Consider the following 20,177-nt stretch of genomic DNA (forward strand, 5'->3'; position numbering starts at 1 on the left):
TAGCCTAGGGGTGCAACGTCAGCTGGAGTGATCAGAGCTGCCAGATGTCCATGCTGCCCAAAAGTAGCTGGGAAGTGGGTTCATACATGAGAAGTCCAAAGTTTTATTTTTATTTATTTATTTATTAAATATTTTATTTTTTTATTCATGAGAGACACACACACACATACACAGAGAGAGAGGCATAGACACAGGCAGAGGAGAAGCAGGCTCCATGCAGGGAGCCCATTGCAGGACTCGATCCCGAGTCTCCAGGATCAGGCCCTGGGCCCAAGGCAACGCTAAACCGCTGAGCCACCTGGGCTGCCCAAGTCCAAAGTTTTAAATGCTGGCCACCAATTCAAAATGTTGAAAAATTAGCCCATCAGAAACACGTCTGTGGGGACGCCTGGGTTAAGCATCCGACTCTTGATTTCGGATCAGGTTGTGATCTCGGTGTCCTGAGATAGAGCCCAAGTTGGGCTCCGTGTTCAGCAGGGAGGCTGCTTGAGATTCTCTCTCCCTCTGCCCACACTCTCTCTTTCTCTTTCAAATAAATAAATACATCTTCATGGGAGCCTGGGTGGCTCAGCAGTTTAGCGCCTGCCTTTAGCCCAGGGCATGATCCTGGAGTCTCAGGATCGAGTCCCCACGTTGTCGGGCTCCCTGCATGGAGCCTGTTTCTCCCTCTGCCTGTGTCTCTGCCTCTCTCTCTCTCTCTCTCTCACTCTTTCCTTCCTCTCTCTCTCTCTCTCTGTCTCTCATGAATAAATAAATAAAATCTTTTTTAAAAATACATCTTAAAAAAACCCTAGCATGTCTGTGGGTCCCAAGTCTGTTATTCTTGCTGTGCTCACGCCAAGTGACCTCATCACTGCTCACGGCATGTCCATAGCTACTGTGATCCACAGGGTAAAGACAAAATGCCTTAGCTCCGAATGTGAGGTTCTTCACAGTCCAACCCCACTGCCTATGCAACTCTGATCCCTGGACCGTGACGGTCCTTATGAGATATGCCTGGGTCTCCTGCCCATGCACGCTGCCTTCTCAGAGGCCCTGCCCAGCCTCTGGGTCCCGGTGAGTGGGCAATGGGCCAGGCTGGGAGTGAGGGGACACCCATTCCCGGGATGCCTAAAGCAGTCAGCTCAACCAGGTGAGCTGGACCAGTTAGGTCCCAGGAGTCTGATCCCAGGAGTCTGATCAAGACCCATGGACATGTTTCCTGCCAGTGGTGGGTGCTTGAGCTCACTGGGCAAGAGATACGGAGATGGGGCGACTGTTGTGGGACCACATGGGCATGGAAGTAGTGAGGAAGTAGAGACTCAGTGGGAGCCGGGAGAGCAGAACAGAACAGATGTGCGGAGCACAGCGGGGAAGCTATGATAGACACAGGCAGATGGGCGAGCACCAGCCACTGTCTGCGCTCCATTCTTCCAGAGGCCAGCCCTACGGCTGCTTCTGGGTTCCCTGTGAGCCTCTGTGCATCCTTACAAACATTCCCCCTCACGTTGATGCGGGCCACCCTTATTAGTCAAGGTTCTCCAGGGAGCCAGCTGCAATCTGCTGCATGGATATACAAACAGAGAGAGAGAGAGATGGAGATTTTTATTTTTTAAAGATTTTATTTATTTTTTTGAAGGAGAGCAAGAGCGTGAGTTGAAGGGAGAAGGGCAGAGGGCAGAGGGAGAAGCAGACCCCTGCTGAGCAGGGAGCCCAACACAGGGCTCGATCCCAGGACCCCTGGATTATGACCTGAGCTGAAGGCGGGTGCTTCACTGACTGAGCCACCCAGGTGCCCCAAAAAACGGAGATTTTTAAAGTAGAGAAGTGGGACTCCTGGGTGGCTCAGCGGTTGAGCGGCTGCCTTGGGCTCAGGACGTGATCCTGGAGTTCGAGGAGTCCCACATCAGGCTCCCTGCATGGAGCCTGCTTCTCCTTCTGCCTGTCTCTCTGCCTCTCTCTCTGTGTCTCTCATGAATAAATAAAATCTTTAAAAAAAAGTAATAAAGTAGGGAAGTGGCTTCTGCAGTTATGAGAGTTGGCAAGTCCCAAGGTCTGCAGGATGTGTCGGCAAGCTGGAGAGCCAGGAGAGCCAATGGTGTAGTTCTGGTCTGAATGTCAGCAGGCTCGAGCCCCAGGAAGTGCTTATGTTTCAGTTTGAGTCTGAAGGCAGGAAAGAAGCCTTTGTCTCAGTTTGAAGGCTGTCGCTGTCAGGCAGCAAGGACTCTCTTACTTGGGGGAGAGTCAGTCCTTGGGCACTATTTAGGCCTCCAATTGATTGGACGAGGCCCACCCATATTGGAGCAGGCAATCTACTTGATTAAGTCTGCCAATTGCAATGTTTACATCCGCTAAAAGCTTCATGGACACACCAAGAGTAATGTTTGACCAAATTTCTGAACACACTAGGGCCGAGTCAAGTTGATAGACAAAATGAACCATCAGGGCAGCCTGGGGTGGCTCAGCGGTTTAGCGCCTGCCTTTGGCCCAAGGCCTGATCCTGGAGACCTGGGATCGAGTCCCATGTCGGGATCCCTGCATGGAGCCTGCTTCTCCCTCTGCCTGTGTCTCTGCCTCTCTCTCTGTGTGTGTGTCTTTCATGAATAAATAAAATCTTAAAAAGAAAAATGAACCATCACATACCCTGAGGTGACTCTAGTCATGGCAACGAGAGGAACCCTGGGTAGAGCTTGCTCTCACACCTGTGTGTGTCGCTCCAGCAATATTCTATCAATCCCACACCTGCCAGGGAACCTGCTTTCAGCTTCAAGTCTCTTATGTTCGAGTGCTCTTTCCTCTGGGAGGCCTGCCCTGCCCTGCCCTGCCCGAGCTGACCCTGGCACTCCTTTCCAAGGGGGGCCCAGCCTTCCAGCCAGCCTTGGTAGACATCACTTCCTTTTGTCTGATAAGCATCCTCATTCCTTTTCTGGCATTGGTAGTTTGACTCTGCTCAGATCACCCTCCTTCCTAGGTGGGACTGCCAAGGAGGGCCCCACCTTGTCCTGGCCATGGAGTGGGAGTGGGCTCCTGCAGGACTCTTCAGGTTCTCTCTCCTGGGAATCTGAAGCAACATGGCACTGAACTGGGGCTGCTTGATCTCAGCAGTAATGCCTGAAAGAAGTCATCTACTAATTTTCACTCTGGAGCTTTTGGTTCTAGTACTTTTCAAGGTCTAGTTATCCAGCATTTTCTTTGATTCTGTAAATCATCTTACAGCCTTCCCAAGGTTCACCATGCCCTCTCACATTTTGGAATTCAAAGAGCCAAGGTCCAGAGATGCTGATTGGCACAGCCTTTGTCATACTATATGGGGTACAGACTGTCTGGTCCTTGCACTTTCCTAAAGTTGGGACCCACACTGGGGTGCCTGGATGGTTCAATGGGTTGAGTGTCTGACTCTTGATTTCAGCCCAGGTTATGAGCTCAGGGTCATCAGGCTTAGCAGGAAGTCTGCTCGAGATTCTCTCCCTCTCCCTCTGCCCCTCCCTACCTTCCATAGGCTCACTCTCTCTCCTCTTAAAAAAAAAAAATAAAAATAAATAAATAAATAAATAAATAAATAAATAAATAAATCTTAAAAAGAAAAGTTGGAAAAAAAAAAAAAAGAAAAGAAAAGTTGGAGCCCACACAGCATTTGTCTTTGTGCCCATCAACACCCTGGCATTTAGCAGATTGAAGATTGCAAAGGAATAAATGGTGGCCCAATAGCATAAACCCAAAGCCCTATAGTCTGATTAATATGGATCAGAAACCCCACACCTTAAGAGGTGGTACAGGCTAAGCTGAAAATAAAATTTGGGGGTGCCTGGGTGGCTCAGTCAGTTAAATGTCTGCGTTTGGCTCAGGTCATGATCCCAGGGTTCTTGGATGGAGCTCCGCAATCACATTGGGCTCCCTGCTCAGCAGGGAGTCTACTTCTCCCTCTCCCTCTGTCCCTCACCCTGCTTGTGCTCTCTTACCCTCTCTCTCTCTCAAATAAACAAGGTTTTTTAAATCTTTAAAAAATTAAAAAAGGAAAATAAAAGAAAATATAAATAGGACCCAGAAATGTGTAGATATGCACATGGTTAGGTTCTCCATGGGTCCTCCTTTCTCAGGGGAAATCCCGTGCCTTTGCGGAATAACTTTTATGCTCTTAAGCAGGCCTGCATGCTGGGCAACCATGCCCTTTGCAGAAGGAAGTTGTAGGGGTAGGGAAGCCTGGGTGGCTCAGCAGTTGAGCACCTGCCTTCGGCCCAGGGTGTGGTCCTGGAGTCCTGGGATCCAGTCCTGCATTAGGCTCCCTGCATGGAGCCTGCTTCTCCCTCTGCCTGTATCTCTGCCTCTCTCCCTCTCTGTGTCTCTCATGAATAAATAAATAAAATCTTTTTTAAAAAAAGAAAATTGTAGGGGTAGAAGATTTGGGAGGAAAGAGATTATGTAGTCTCTCCTTATCCAGCTCCCAGTTAGCAGTGACGGCACCCAAGGCCACAGGTCCTACAGCTATAGTAGGACTATAGGTCCTGTGCACCTGTGCACCAAGCTATAGGTCTTGTGCACCTGTATTAAGAAGTCAAGTCCTAGGGTGTTAAAGCTTCCACCTCCACCACTGCTAGCCTCTGAGTACAATTTCTTTGCTGCTTCCCCTTACTCCTACCCATACCTTGGGAAGTAGTCTCTTCAATAAAAAGTCCTCATGTAAGTGTGCTGATGGTCTGATACCAGATCCATATAATTCAGCATACTTAAAAATTTTTTTGGTGGGGATCCCTGGGTGGCTCAGTGGTTTAGCGCCTGCCTTTAGCCTAGGGCGTGATCCTGGAGACCTGGGATCGAGTCCTACGTCGGGCTCCCTGCATGGAGCCTGCCTCTCCCTCTGCCTGTGTCTCTGCCTCTCTGCCTCTCTGTGTCTCTCATGAATAAATAAATAAAAATCTTTAAAAAAATTTTTTTTAAGATTTTTATTTATTTATTTATTTGAGAGAGAGAGAGAGAGAGAGAGAGCACAAGTGGGGGGCAGGAAGAGGAAGAAGCAGGTTCCCCATTGAGCAGAAAGCCAGACATGGGGCTCAATCCCAGGATCCCAGGATCATAACTAGAGCCTAAGGCAGATGCTTAACCGACTGAGCCACCCAGGCACCCCTTAATTCAGTATACTTATCTAAAACTAACTCCCTAACTCTGGGAAACGAACTAGGGGTGCTGGAAGGGGAGGAGGGCGGGGGGTGGGGGTGACTGGGTGGCGGGCACTGAGGTGGGCACTTGACTGGATGAGCACTGGGTGTTATTCTGTATGTTGGCAAATTGAACACCAATAAAAAATAAATTTATTATTAAAAAAATGAAAAAATAAATAAATGAAACTAACTCCCTGCTATTTGTACAAACTGGAAGCAGGTGACTCCATGGCCAAAGAGAGGCTGAAGAAATATGGAAATCCTGAGAAAGTATCACACATTGTGTCCTCTCCCACACACAACTTTGCCCGGGTCGCACAAAAGCAACAGAACTGACAGCCCGAGCCTCACCTCGGTGTTGGCTAGGAGACCCTGCCAGGCAGCAACAGGAAGGAGGGAAGAACCCCGTGATGAGCATCATTTACAGCCTGTCCAATCAGTACCTCTCCTAACAACGTGCACATAAGTGAGCAAAGTCTTGAACATGTTCCTCTACAAAGTGATCTCTTTTTAGGAAAAGAAAAAAGAAAAAACCCATCACAGGATCATATCAGAGCTGCCACAGGCATGAGAGATCATTCTAGAGTCAGGATCTAGACTCTGGTTACTTAAAGTATGGTCTGTGGACCAGCGGCATCAACCTACCGCAGAGCTTGTTAGAAATGCAGACTCTCGGGACGCCTGGGTGGCTCAGCGGTTGAGCATCTGCCTTTGGTTCAGGGTGTGATCTGGGGATTGGGTCCCTCATTGGGCTCCCTGCAGGGAGCCTGCTTCTCCCTCTGCCTGTGTCTCTGCTTCACTCTTTGTGTCTCTCATGAATAAATAAAATATTAAAAAAAAAAAAAAAAAGAAATGCAGAATCTCAGGGCACCTGGCTGGCTCAGTCTGGAGAGCACACAACTCTTGATCTTGGAGTTGTGAGTTTGAGCTCCGTGTTGGGTGTAGAGATTACTTAAAAATAAAACCTTAAAAAAAAAATTTAAAAAGAAATGCAGAATCTCTTTTCACCCCAGACCTACTGAACCAGATGTAGATTTTAATGAGTTCCCCCAGGAAATTCACGTGTATCTTAAAAATTGAGAAACATCCATCTAGATCCAGAGACCAACAGCATCAGCATTGCTTGGGAGCCTGTAAGAAATGCAGGGTCTGAGGCCCATCCCGGACCCCCTGAATCCAAATCTCTGTTTGAATATGCCCTTCAGGTGATTTTTTTTTTTAAAGATTTTATTTATACATGAGAGACGGGGGTGGGGGGCGGGGCAGAGGGAGAAGCAGGCTCCATGCAGGGAGCCCGATGAGGGACTCGATCCTGGGGCCCCAGGATCACGCCCTGGGCCGAAGGCAGGTGCTAAACCACTGAGCCACCCAGGGATCCCCCCCTTCAGGTGATTTTAATGAACATGAAACTTTGAGAGGCACTTCTCGACTGATGGCTCGCTCCTTTCTTTCTTTTCTACCATGGCCTACCTCAGTAACACGGAAGACCCCTTGGCCCACCCAGACCTTACTTGGTCTGGTCTCACTTTCCAGGGGAGACAAACTTTGATAAGAACAGAAGGTTCTGGGCACCTAGGTGGCTCAGTGGTTGAGCATCTGCCATTGGCTCAGGTCAGGATCAAGTCCAGCATTGGACTCCCCACAGGGAGCCTGCTTCTCCCTCTGCCTATGTCTCTTCCTCCCTCTCTGTCTCTCATGAATAAAGAGATAAAATCTTAAAAAAAAAAAAAAAAAAAAAGAACAGAGTGTTCCTGTGGGGGGCCCTCGTTTTGCCTGCACAGTATCTGTTCCTTCTTTGTCTTATCCATTTGGACTGCTTAAACAAAATGCTACAGACTGGGTGGCTTATCCACAACAGAAATCTACTGTTCCGGGCAGCCCCGGTGGCTCAGAGGTTTAGCGCCACCTTCAGCCAGGGGTGTGATCCTGGAGTCCCGGGATCGAGTCCCACATCCGGCTCCCTGCATGGAGCCTGCTTCTCCCTCTGCCTGTGTCTCTGCCTCTTTCACTCTCTCTGTGTCTCCAATCAATCAATAAATAAAATCTTAAAAAAAAAAAAAAGAAATCTACTGTTCCCAGTTCTGGAGGCTGGGAGTCCAAGATCAGGGTGCCAGCATGCTTGGGTTTTTTGCTGCAACCTCTCCCAGGTTTCAGACTACCTGATTTCTTGCAGTGCTGTCACAGGATAGAAGGGTGAGCTAGCTCCCTGGGTTGCTTTTATCAGGGTAGTAATCCCATTCATGAGGACTTCACCTTCATGACCTCATCACTTCCCAAAGGCCCCACCTCCTACTATTATCACATTTGGTGTTAGGATTTCAACATACGAATTTTGTTGAGGACACAAACTTTTAGACCATAGTGCTCTGGTAATAGTGCCCTGCTTTCTGCTGAGAGGCTTCTCCTCCCTAATTCCATGTGTGGTAAGACTGTGAATACAGGGTCTGGTAGGGCACCGAGGTCAGGCTGGATCATCATAGGGCCACGTCCCTCTGAACACAGACATGAGGAGTTTGGGGGCTCTGATACAAGAGGGCCAGAGTTCTTTCTGGAAATGTCAGACCAAGTTGAGGAAAAGGTTCTTCACCATGTGGTTTACCTGGGACTCCATTGGGCTGGAACTGTCACAGCTCTCTCTCCTAGCTGCCTGGAAAAAGCCTGACCACATTGAGAGAGAAGGAGGTCAACCCACACATGGGGCAGAACCAAGAAATGGAGAGCTGGAGAGCCTAGAACACTACCTTGGAACCAGCCATGCCTGAAGCCATCAATTGCTGGACTATATGGTTATGTGAGCCAATATATTCCTTTGAAATTTAAGCCATTTGAAAGTGTGTTTCTGTTACTGGCAACCAAAGAGTCCTAGCTGATACAAGCAAATTCAGAAGGATTATACCACATCTACTATAGCAATACAAGATTGAATGGATTCACATATAAGCAGAAATTCAGACGTGATTTGTAGACTTATAATTGGAAGCATAATAGGCCCAAAGCTCTGCACACTAGATGTTAATGTGCTGCTTAACTAGCTCTGGCCTGAAAGGTATAAACAAGAGTCGATTGGATCAGGATCTGGAGGAAGCTTGTTTTCTTAGTATAAGGGCAAGACTTAGCTATTGCAGGCCCTTTGCCCTTTCTTTACCCTTCTTGCCTTAAATGCCTTCTTGCCTTAAATGTAGACATAATGTTTTAGGGGTACAGTAGGCACCTGGAGAACATGAGGGCAAATGCCTCATGCTAAGGATGGCAGAGCAGGAGATAGAAGTAGCCTGTGCCTGTTCCCTCATAGTCCTGGAAGCTCTTGTACCTGCCCAGCCTGCCTCCCTCTTGACTTCCTTCCTTTTTTTTTTTTTTTTTTTTTTTTAAGATTTTATTTATTTATTTTTGAGAGACACAGAGAGGCAGAGACATAGGCAGAGGGCAGAGAAGCAGGCTCCATGCAGGAAGCCCGATGTGGGACTCGATCCCAGAGTCCTGGGGCCACATTGAGCCAAAGGCAGATGTTCAACCACTGAGCCACCCAGGCAGTGTCCCTTGACTTCCTGATAGATGAGAAAAGTAACTCATTTTGTTGAGCAAATATAGATGGATTTCTGTTACATGCAGCCAAATGCAACCCTAACTTACATAATGCCCTTCAAGCATTATATCCAAAGAAAGGTCATGGACTTTTGGGCTAGGCCTGAGTCTATCAGTGGCCCATGATACCATGTTATCTTGGACCAATGTCATTCTTCAGATGAGGAACCTGAGTCCCTGTATTCATTTTCTATTGCTGCTGTAACAAACTGCCACAAATGTAGTAGCTTAAAACAACACAAATTTACTATCTTACGGCTCTAGAGGCAAGAAACCCTAAAATCAAGGTTTCAACAGGCCTGAATTCTTTCTGGAGGCTCCAGAGGAGAATCCATTTCTTTCCTTGTTCCAGGTTCTAGAGGCTGCCTGCATTTCTTGGCTTCTGGCATCTTCATATTCAAGGCCAGCAGTGCTGCATTTTTGGATCTCTCTCTCTCTCTCTCTCTCTCTCAGTTCTGCTTCTATTGTCATGTCTCCTTCTCTGACTCTCCTGTATCCCTCTTTCCCTTATAAGGACTCTTGTGATTACACTGAACCTATTTGGGTCACCTAGGATAACCTCCCATTTCAAGATCCTTAGATTAATTACATTAGCCAAATCACTTGTGCCAGGTAAGGTAGGACATTCACAGGTTCTGGAGAGAAAGATGTGGGTACCTTCTAGGGGCATTATTTTGTCTACCATAATCTAGGTATAGAAAGTGATTTGCCCAAGGTCATACATGGCCAGCAGAAGAGGGAGAACCATGGGCAGGCTCCCCACCACTGGCAGAAATGCCCTTGCTTCTCCTCCTTGTCATGAAGCTACAGGCCAGCCATTCTTCAAGGTCCATTTCAGGCTGTCTCTCGGCTCAGAAACCACTGCTGCCCTCTGTGGTGAACAAGAGCCCATCCTTGTGGCTGTGTTTATGTTACTCGTTGGCAGTTGGCACACATTTGGTCAGCAATCTTCAAGGCATACGTCTTGTTCTCTTCAGTCTTGGCTCAAAGGCAAAGATCACCCTTAGGTCTTTTTGCAACCCAGAGCCCTGAGCCCACAGAAGTTCAATACATGTATATAGAGCATGATGTTCATGGCAGATTATCCAGACTGATTCACTTAGCTCCCCTACCACAGAATCTGGAAGGCTAAAACCTGCATTTCCCAGACTCCCTTGCACGTTGGGCTAGGTTCCACCAAGCTAGACAAAGTGAAAGCAAGGTAGGTGGTAGCCTCAGGTGGAGAGCATCCTTTAAGGGCACACTGGTGGGCAGATTTGATTCTTTGGGGCCTGTACTTCCCCTGGCATCTTAGGAGCCAAGTGATGGAGCAGTACTCCAATGGAATAATGCAACTGGGTGTTTCTCATAGCTGCATGGCTCCTGGCTGTATAGTCCTCGAGCTTGGAAACTCCAGTTCCCATGGAAATCTGTAAGCTTCTTACTGCCTCGTATAAACATAACCCTTTAGCTGGAATGGTTTCTATTTTCTGCAACTAAGAAGCATGGCTAACGTAAGGTCTAATATTCTTTTCTCCCACAACCAGATTATAAATCTCCAAAGAATGGGAACTACATTTTACATCTTTCCTATAAAATCAACAGAGTACATAGTTCCCCAGTAAACTTGGCACATGATATGCACAATTAAGTTCTAAGATTCTTTTTTTTTTTTAAGATTTATTTATTTATTTATGATAGACATAGAGAGAGAGAGAGAGGCAGAGATACAGGAGGAGGGAGAAGCAGGCTCCATGCCAGGAGCCCGATATGGGACTCAATCCCAGGACTCCAGGATCGCGCCCTGGGCCAAAGGCAGGTGCTAAACCTGAGCCACCCAGGGATCCCCCAAGTTCTAAGATTCTGATGAATTCTTCATCCTATCTGTGACTCGAGAACCTAAATGAAGTAGCCATTCTACTATGGTCTTCTTTTGATACCTCAAAGCTAAGTCACACCCAGAGAAGTCTGATTTTTTCAAGTTTCAGTTTATTTAAGATTTTATTTATTTGACGAGAGAGAGAGAGAGAGAGAGAGAGAGAGAGAGCACAAGCAGGGGAAGCGACAGGGGAGAGGGAGAAGCAGACTCCCTGCTGAGCGCAGAGGAGAGCCCCATGTGGGGCTGGATCCAAGGACCCCGGGGATGACGACCTGAGCCGAAGGTAGACGCTTAACCCACGAGCCACCCAGACGCCCTTCAAGTTTCAGTCTAAATACCTGGAACGGTCATAGGGGTAGTCAAGGAAACTTCCCCTTTTCAATTTTTATTTAACGCAAAAATGAGTTAATGGTAATTGGAATGTAACAATTCATCCGTAAGGTCACTGGCCTGACACATTGCAATTTGCCCATTTTTTTTTTTTAACTTTCCCATTTTGTTTCCAGCCCTATTCCTTTGAATCCTTAATCTTGCAGAGCTGAAGTCCACACTGCAGTTTCGTAGTCTGTTTTCTCATATAACACGTGCATTTTCCATGTCGTTGCCTTGTCTTCATTTTTGACGGCATAATGTTTCTTTCTATAGCCATGTCGTACTTGCTTGCACATGGACTCTTGCAGCTTGAGCTGGCATGATAGCTTTGGTGCGCTCACCCACCGTCTTTCCAATCACTTCCTTAGCATCACTTCCCAGGCACCCCATCATCCAGCCAATCGGTGCAACTACCTCCACTGCTTTTAGGGCTGTCACACTCTTCAGCCAAAGGATGAGGACACCAATGCAGCGCTGGTGTCTTTGATTTTTGCTACTTTTCCAGGTGCCTCCTTGTCTCGATTGGCCTTGCTCTGGTTTTTAGGGAGGTTGACTGTTGGGTTTTTTTGCTTGCTTTTTGTCTTTGCTTTTCCTGCCTTTTGTCCACTGAGCTCTCCATTTCGGGGGCGTGTGACCCGGGAGTGGGGCTGGCGGCACCCGGGGAGCCCCGCTGGTGCCGCCGGCCTCTCCCCGCTGGTGCCGTTGGCCCCGCCCCGCCGGCCCGCCCAGCCCAGGACTACATTTCCCAGGCGCCCTTGCGCGGCGAGCCGGGCCGCCGTTCTCCGCCGCGGGTTGGGACGCGGAGTGCGCGGCGACGGCGGAGCGCGATGGCCGCGTGGGGCGAGCGGCTGGCAGGCGTGCGCGGGGTGCTGCTCGACATCTCGGGCGTGCTGTACGATGGCGGGGAGGACGGCGGCTCGCCGATCCCCGGCTCCGTGGAGGCGGTGGCGAGGTGAGTGGGCCGCGGGGGGCGCGAGGCTCGGCGCTCCGCCGGGTCCCCCTGCCCACGGCTTCCGGCCGCTGCCGGGGGGCGTGTCGGGGGCGTGTCGGGGGCGTGGCCTCGGCTTGGCCCCGCCCCCGCCGCGGGTCCTGAGAACCCCAGTCGGGCCGGACCCCGCCGCAGCGCCGCGCAGCCTGCACCCCGCACCCCGCACCCCGCACCCCGCGGGACGCAGAGCCTGTGCGGGTGCGAGCTGCGCTGTCGCCCGGGCCGCCCCTGGCTTCCTGCGGCTGCTGAGCGCCCGGGATGGGGCCGGGCTGGGTTGGGATGTGCTGTGAGGGCAAAGTCCGCGCCGCTTTCCAAGACTTCGTGGCAGAAAGGTCAAGAGCTCCTTGTGTTGCTTTTTAGGGATGACGTGTTGGAGTGATAATGATTTGAATATATTAGGTTAAATAAAAGATGCTAGATTCCACCTGTTTTTTGCTTTTGTTAATGTGGTTCATAGAGAACCTTCAATCATGTATGTGCTGGCATCAATTGTTTTGGGGAGGAAGAGGAGGAGGAGGGCATCTTGCTCACAGAAGACCACGCAAGGGCCACCGCGGACGGTTGGCACCACCGGACCCTCTGCTTTGTAGTTGCCATTGGCAGGACAGGCCAGTGCTGCCATGATTTTGAGGGGCAGCCCAGGAAGGGCTAATTGCCCAGGACTTGGCTTCCCAAACTCACTTGTTGGAGGGCCCTGGGTTCACGGCCTGACCTCACTAGGACTCAGTTTACCTACCTATAGATAGCACTTTTTTTTTTTTTAAGATTTTATTTATTTATTCATGAGAGACACAAAAGCTGATTCCAGCTTTTCTCCAGAGCTGGTGGGACACATCTCTTCCCGACTCTGCATTCAGTGCCATGCCCATAGCCTGAAATCAGCGATGGTGGAAGTATTTACACCATGGAAACCAGCAAACGCAACCAGGACCTGCCCAAAGCCCTCTCTGTGCCAGCGAGCCGGGTCTTTGACATTTGCCAGCACACCACTGCCCAGGGACCAGTCTCAGCTCCAGAGCTGGGGATTATCAGCAAAGCATGCCATGTCCTTGAACCTCAGTTTCTTTTCTTTTCTTTTTTTTTTTTTTAAGATTTTATTTATTCATTCATGAGAGACACACAGAGAGGGAGAGGCAGAGACACAGGCAGAGGAGAAGCAGGCTCCATGCAGAGAGCCCGATGTGGGACTCAATCCCTGATCTCCAGGATCACACCTTGGGCTGAAGGAGGCTAAACTGCTGAGCCACCCGGGCTGCCCTAGATGGCACTTAGGTGAGTGCCTTGGTCCTTCTCTGAGAGCCCACCCCACTGGTCTGTACAGGAGCCAGACTGTCCTGTGTCACGAAGCAGGAGGTGTTTGAAAAGCCAGGAAGTCAGAAAATGGAGACAAGGCCTCCAGGAGAGCATGTGAAGGGCAGCTCAGACCTGGGAGACTCCCAATGGCCCTGGGAGCTTCATTTCCTAAAGTCCAGGTTTAAGTCCTGCCCTTTGCCTTGGTGTCCCAAGGGCCTCGCAGAAGCTCTGTCATGAACAAGACTGTGCTTGGGGGGTCAACTGGACCTAGTAAGGGGGAGCACGAGACCACAGTCTTAGGGCTGTGACTGAGGCAGACACGTCTTCATGGGGCTCATGTCTGAGGCGGAAATGGACAGTAAACTTGGATGCAGACAAGTAAACATAAGGTTGGCTGGACGGTGACAGAGGAGAGGCTGGACTGCTCTGAGGAGAAGGCATTGGACTGAATTAGAGGGTAAGAAGGGCCATCTGGGCCAAGGGACAGAGGAAGTGCATTCCAGGTAGAGGGAACAGCAACTGCAAAGGCCTGCAGCAGAAGAGGGCTTGGCACATTCATGTTCACAGAACTGGAGACGGGGAGCATAGCCGTAGCAGAGACTTGTCACGGAGAGGTGCCTGATTTTATCCTCAGTGCCCTGGGAAGTCACTGAAGATCTTAGGCAGGAAAGTGGTGTGATCTGATTTTTGTTTTAAGGAACTTGAAATGTAAAAAGTGAAACTGTGTAAGTATCAAATGAAAACAGGAGAGATTTTCTTTGAAATCTTGGAGTAGAGGACCTTTATAATTATGCCCTTAAATCTAGAAGTCAACAGAAAAAAAAAATCAACAGCCTAATAGAAAAATGCACGCAAGATATAAACAGTTCATAAGGAAGAATAAATGTGACCCCTAAGCATATGAAAGATGCTCAGCCTTACTTAGATAAGAGAAATGCAAATTGAAACTATGCCAATGTGCCATTTTTCTTCAATATGAGAAACTTGGCAAAATCGCACAACTTTGGGCATACGTTCTCTTGGTGAGAGTTTGTGGAAACAGAGCCTGTCTTGTGGAAGATACATTTGGCATTATCTGTTACCAGTTCCACTTCTGGAAATTGCCCTACATGAGAAAAGGACATCAGTGCGAGGTCATTCCTGACAAGAACTTTTGAAATAGGAAAACACTGGAAACAGGTCAACCACCAATAGGGAAATGTCATGGCCCACCCATCTATGCAGTGGAATACAATGTGGCATAAATAGGAATGAGTGTGTGCCTGTCGTATAGACATATTGTCAGTGAAGACAGCAAAGCACAGAATAGGCTGGGCAGTGTCTGTCCTTTGGGTGAAAAAAGGCAGAAATGCAGTGATGTGTTCCTGCTGCTGTGTTTCCGTAAAGAAACCGAGAGAAGAGTTTCACTATTTGAAGAGCAAGGGGGCGGACAATTGGGGGGCGCTGGGTGGTTGCTTCTTCATTGTACAGCTTTGTGTATTAACCTTTTTTTTTTTTTTTAACGTTTTTGGACCACATGAATGTATCTCCTATTTGGAAATTTGAATTACAGGTATTTTGTTAATTATATGTCATTAAAGCTAGAAAAAAGGTACTGCACGAAAAAAAAAAAAATTACAAATATTTTAAGATCACTCTGGTTGCAAAATGGGGAATGGCCTGGCAGTGTAGTAGGTGGCAAGGCTCAAGAAAAGAGGCAGGGGAACCAGATAGGAGACCATTGTATGGTCCAGAGAGAGAGATGGTGGGATGTGGACCAGGGGGGTGGCAAGAAAGGAGTGAATGAAAGAGGTGTTTTGGAAGTAGGACCAGGACAGCCTACTGATACAGTGAGTATTGTGGGGGCCAGAGAGAAGATGGAATAAAGAATGACTCCCAGTGTTGGGTTAGAGCACCTGAAAGGATAGAGAGGAGTGGAGAGGGGTGCAGGGCAGGTGCCCTGATGGCTCATGATGTAAGTGAATTCTTTGGCTGAGTGCTCAGTGCACGATAGACCCCATGACAGCACAACATATATACATACATTTATTAAAGTTATGGAATTCTTTTTTTTTTAAATATTTTATTTATTTATTCATGAGAGACAGAGAGAGAGAGGGGCAGAGACACAGACAGAGGGAGAAGCAGGCTCCATGCAGGGAGCCCGACATGGGACTCGATCCCGGGTCTCCAGGATCACGCCCTGGGCTGAAGGCAGGTGCTCAACCACTGAGCCACCCAGGGATCCCCTGGGAATTCTTTTATTAAAATATAATTAACATGCAATGTTTTATTGGTCTCAGGTGGACAACATATTGATTTAGCAGTTCTGAATATTACTCAGTGCTCACCGGGATGGGCGTAGTCACCACCAGTCACCAAACAATGTTGTTACAGTATTATTGACTATATTGCCTGTATTTTCTGGGCGAGGCTGCTCTCAGAGGGTGCCTGTTCTGTGCTAGGTGTTCATGCTTTCCTCTCACTACCTTGTGTGGTCCCTGACAGTCTGGGCTGGGGAGGGGCTGTGGTTCCCCTTTATCAGCTGAAGCCCGTGCAGCTCAGGGCTTGCCAGGGCCTCAGCTGGGATGGCCCAGGGACTCCGGCGACCCAAATCTGCCTGACTCCCAACAGCTGTGCCAGAGCCATACTTCGAGTCCTTTGTGGGAGGAGTGGGTATTGAGAAAGGTCAGGGCTTCCAACAGGCCAACCTGAGGAATGCTCCCACCCTGACACAGACCTGCCAACCAATGCAGGCACAGATCCTAGGGTGGCGGTAAGGAGGGGTCCCTGGCCTGCTAACCTGTGTGGGTTCTGCGCTGGCACCTTCCCACTGATCGCCAGGAGGGTTTTCTTTTGATTTTGTTTATCTCAGGCTGATTTTCGTAGCTGGGATGTCTCTGGTAGCAGCTATATTGTGTAAGTCTAACAGCTGTATACTAACAGTCTTAAAATACATCAGAGCCTGTTTTGTGGCTGAGAGGGGGGTTTCCTTCCCTAGAGCAGGTGGTATTATTTTTGGTGAGGGTGCTCCTTATCCTGGGAGATTTTATCATTGTGCTGTCCAGGGACCTGGAGACCTAATGGTCTCGTCCCTCCAAAACCTCCCAGGTTCCCATGCCACAGGACCAAGTCCCCGGCCTCCCCGGTCCACTAGGGCCTTCTCTCTCTCTCTCTCTCTCTCTTTTATGATTTTATTTATTCATGAGAGACAGAGAGAGAGGCAGAGACACAGGCAGAGGGAGAAGCAGGCTCCATGCCGGGAGCCCGATGTGGGATTCGATCCTGGGACTTCAGGATCGTGCCCTGGGCCAAAGGCAGGTGCTAAACCGCTGAGTCACCCAGGGATCCCCCTACTAGGGCCTTCTCAAGTGAGCTTTGTGGCCCTTTGTTCACCCACTCCCGCATCCGCCTAGTATTAGTTGCGTAGTTACATAGGCTCGTGGGTAGGGTTTGCACTGATGAGCCCCTTGGTGCTCCTAGTTGCATAGACTCATGGGTAGGGTTTTCGCCGATGAACCCCTTGGTGGCCAGCACCCCCTGAACCCAGGCTCACCAACAGCACCGTGCGCTCTGGCTCCCTGGACATCCTCTTCCCTTCAGCTCCTCCGCCCTGCCTCCAGTGGCCCACTGATCACACTCGGGCCCTCCTTGTGGGTGGTCTGGGCACGCACGAGGTCCAGCGCCCAGATGCGCCGTGGTAGTGAGTGTGGTACCAGAAGTTTCCCACTGCTTTTGGAGTTTCCATGGGGATGTTTCACACATGCAGGATGCCCCTGTTTTGTAGCGGCCACACCAAGCATGGGCTCTCCCAGGAACCTTTTATGGAACAGGTGCTACCTGCCAAGGATAGTGTCTGTAGCCCCAAGGGTGATTTCTTTACACCCTGCATTCTGTGGCCTCCTTGATATGTGAGGCTCGCTTTGATTATCCAAGGGAGCTCCAGGGAAGTCCCAGGGGTGACAGCGGCTGCAGAGGGACAGGCATCATGGGGAGGGGACGAGGTCCTGGGGGGCTTTTCACCCCCTGGCAGCTCCCCAGCACCATAGGCTTCCAGCAGTACCTTCCATCCTGGGAACCCTGGAGGGGGCGGCTCACTACTCTCCTTCCTGGACTTTCTGCAGTGACACGTGTCCTCAGATTTTTCTGAAAGGTTCCCACCATCTGGGGGACATAGAGCATATGCGGAGGATAAACTCTGCCTTACAGAACAACGTGGACCATGGTCATAGCGGTCACCAGTGATTGAGGGAGGCCTGTCACATCCTGGGCTGGTGCTTGACTGCAAAGCTACCTTCACAGCCAGCCCTGAGGTGGGATTTTGGGCCCCTTTCAAAGTGAGGCGCAGAGATTCAGGAACCAGCAGAAGTGGGAAAGGTGGCTGGGCCAGGTCAGCCCCAGGTCTGTGCGACTGCAAGGCCTCCATGGCCCTCCCAGCACCACCCTGCTTCTCAGTACATGCGTTTGCTCCTTCAGTCATTCCCACCCCACAGGTATTCACTGGGCCCTTCTAAACTGCCGGGACACGAGGCAGATGGAAGTCCCTGCCTGGTGAAGCCGAGGGCCCAGTTGGGAGATCTGTGTGATCCACAGGGAGCTGAGGAGTGGGGAAGCACAGCCTTGCAGATCGGCTGCTTGTGTGTGTTGGGATCTGGACATGTCACCTGGCCAGAGTGTCCCAGATGGAACCGAAGGCCCAGGCTTCAGAGGGCCACACAGGCCCCTTCCTGGAGCTGCTGGGAATGGTGCTGCTCTCTGACGGCTCTAGGATTTGTGGGCGGGCGTGGTAATGGGACATCTGTAACCAGCCCGGGGTGCCCCCAACAGGCCCTTTATTGGAGCCCATTCTTGGGCATTTGGGCTCTCTGAGGGGAGCCATTTGGAGGCAGGGCTGGGCACAGCAGGGGCTGACCGGCACAAAGGAGAGTCCCGGAGGCATCTGCATGTGAAAGGCAGGTGGGCATTTACTGCGTCCTGTCTCAGGCCACTAAAGCACAGCTGCTGAGCCCTGCTCCCCGGCCTTTTTGTGGCCGGCGGAAGGAAGCCCACCTCGGCCCAGGGCCGCTTCATAAAGCAATTCCCACCCAGGACCGCCAGTCCCACAAGCCATCCTTCCAGGTGGGGCCTCTCAAGCCCCAGGGTGCACCGGAAGCCCTGGGACCCTGTTCACGGCGAGGCCCCTCCCAGCAGGTTTTGGAGCAGCGAGGGACGGGGCCAGGGGAACCGCGTCTGAAGTCACCAGCCTGCAGATCTGAGGACTGACCCCTCCTCCTGCCTCCGCTCCTCGACGCTGGGCCGCCCGGCTGCATCTGGCCCTAGGGGTGGCAATAGTAACAACTGCCAGGGACCGAGGGACTACAGACAGCCGGGAGCCTCACCTGTGCTGCCTCGGCCCATCCTCCCGCTTGGGGCCCAGCACCTGCCAGAGGAGGTCCCTTGGGGATATAGGAGGGGGTGGCCACTTGGTTGAGCTTGTTTGAGCCAACAGGAGCTTTCCTGACTCAGCCCAGACCTGGGACAAGGTGTGCTTTGACGAGACCACCCTGCCACTTCCTGCTGCCATTTCGTGGGTGGCTCCCTCCTCGTAAACAGTCCCACTAGTACTGGAAGGTACAGAGCAAAAAGTCCAAACCTTTGTCACCAGCGCTGACTGACGCATTCCTCTAGGGTGACACTGTGGTTCCTCCCACACCCCTTCCTCTCTGTTTCCCCCTACCCCAAAGCACAGAGGACTTGAAGACCCAGTGCCTCGAAGACCCTCTCCTGACATCACACCCTCCTTGCCCCCTGCCCCGCACTCCCACCTCCTCTCCCTGGTGCTCCCAGGTCACAGGAGGCTGAGTCCCTGCAGATCCCGAGCCAGGGCTTTCCAACTCTTATGTAGCCTTGGAACACTTACCCCCCAAATGAATCCAAGGTAGGCCCCCCCACCCCCATTAAACAAAACGTCAAAGTTCAACAAGTGTATATTGTCTCTGATCAAGTCCATAATCCATGATGAAGCCAGTCAGTGAAAATGATCGAACTGTTTTGATGAGTGACGATATTGAAGCCCCCGCCAGTGGACAGCTTAACAGTTTATTTTTTAAAGATTTCATTTCTTTTTATGAGAGGGAGAGAGAGAGAGAGAGAGCACAAGCAGGGAGGAGCAGAGGGAGGAGAAGCAGGTGCCCCGCTGAGCCTCCTGATGTGGGGCTGGATCCCAGGATGTGGGGCTGGATCCCAGGACCGTGAGATGGTGACCTGAGCCGAAGGCAGATGCTTAACTGACTGCGCCCCCCAGGCGCCCCACCTCTAGCACCCCAAGGACGTGCGGGGAATCCATGCTGGCACACCGGCCCCAGCCCTGCCTGGAGTGGCGTCCACCGCAAATTTCCATGACCCTGGGGCTGACAGGATGCTGCCCACGTGTGGAGGAGAAACCAGAGACTCAGAGGCCTGGGTTAAAGATGCCCCCCGGGGAGGGAGAGCGGGGCTGGTGCCCTCCCCAGGGCGGGTGCTGCTTCCTCGTATCACCCAACAGAGGGTGGGTGCCAGCTCTTGTGGGTGAGGCCCTGGGCATTGAGTCCCAGCTCTGTCCCGTGGTTGTGATGTGGTCTCAGCCAGGTGTCATAGTTTTTTTTGTGCCTCAGTTTCCCACCTGTGTCAGCGGGGGGGAAGTCAAGTGAGATATTTCCTCTTACACTGCCATTTCACTTGCGCCACCTCTGGGAGCTAACGGAGCATTTTGTGGCCTGAACGGTCAGCTAATGGTGGGGAGGTGGTTCTTCTGCTGATAAGCGGAGTCTTTCACCTGTTGAACTTGGTACTTGGTCAACCCAAAATCTCTCAGCTCGGCCCACAGGGTATTATTCACATTTGTGTGCATTTTCGTGAGGCCAGTTCATAATGAGGGGTTCTCGTCTGTGCCCCACTCCCGGGAGAGGCACTCATCCCCTCGGAACCCAAGGTCCTCATTGTAAATGGGGAT

At 50.6% G+C, this 20,177-nt stretch overlaps 1 protein-coding gene across 4 annotated transcripts in view; it reads left to right on the forward strand.

Annotated features, from left to right (window-relative positions):
- Positions 1–11,685: 11,685 nt before the first annotated feature.
- The window catches only part of LHPP (phospholysine phosphohistidine inorganic pyrophosphate phosphatase), a 129,830-nt gene continuing 121,338 nt past the window's right edge, over positions 11,686–20,177 (forward strand). For all 4 annotated transcript variants that reach the window (XR_011997613.1, XR_011997612.1, XM_072740336.1 and 1 more), the window contains exon 1: positions 11,686–11,899. Coding sequence is in view for 2 of the 4 variants with exons in the window: in XM_072740336.1 (XP_072596437.1) it covers positions 11,775–11,899 (125 nt within the window). In the remaining 2 variants the exon portion in view is untranslated. The remainder of the gene's footprint in view (positions 11,900–20,177) is intronic.

Source organism: Vulpes vulpes, chromosome 15 (genome assembly GCF_048418805.1).
Source record: "Vulpes vulpes isolate BD-2025 chromosome 15, VulVul3, whole genome shotgun sequence".
In the NCBI taxonomy this organism is placed as follows: domain Eukaryota; kingdom Metazoa; phylum Chordata; class Mammalia; order Carnivora; family Canidae; genus Vulpes; species Vulpes vulpes.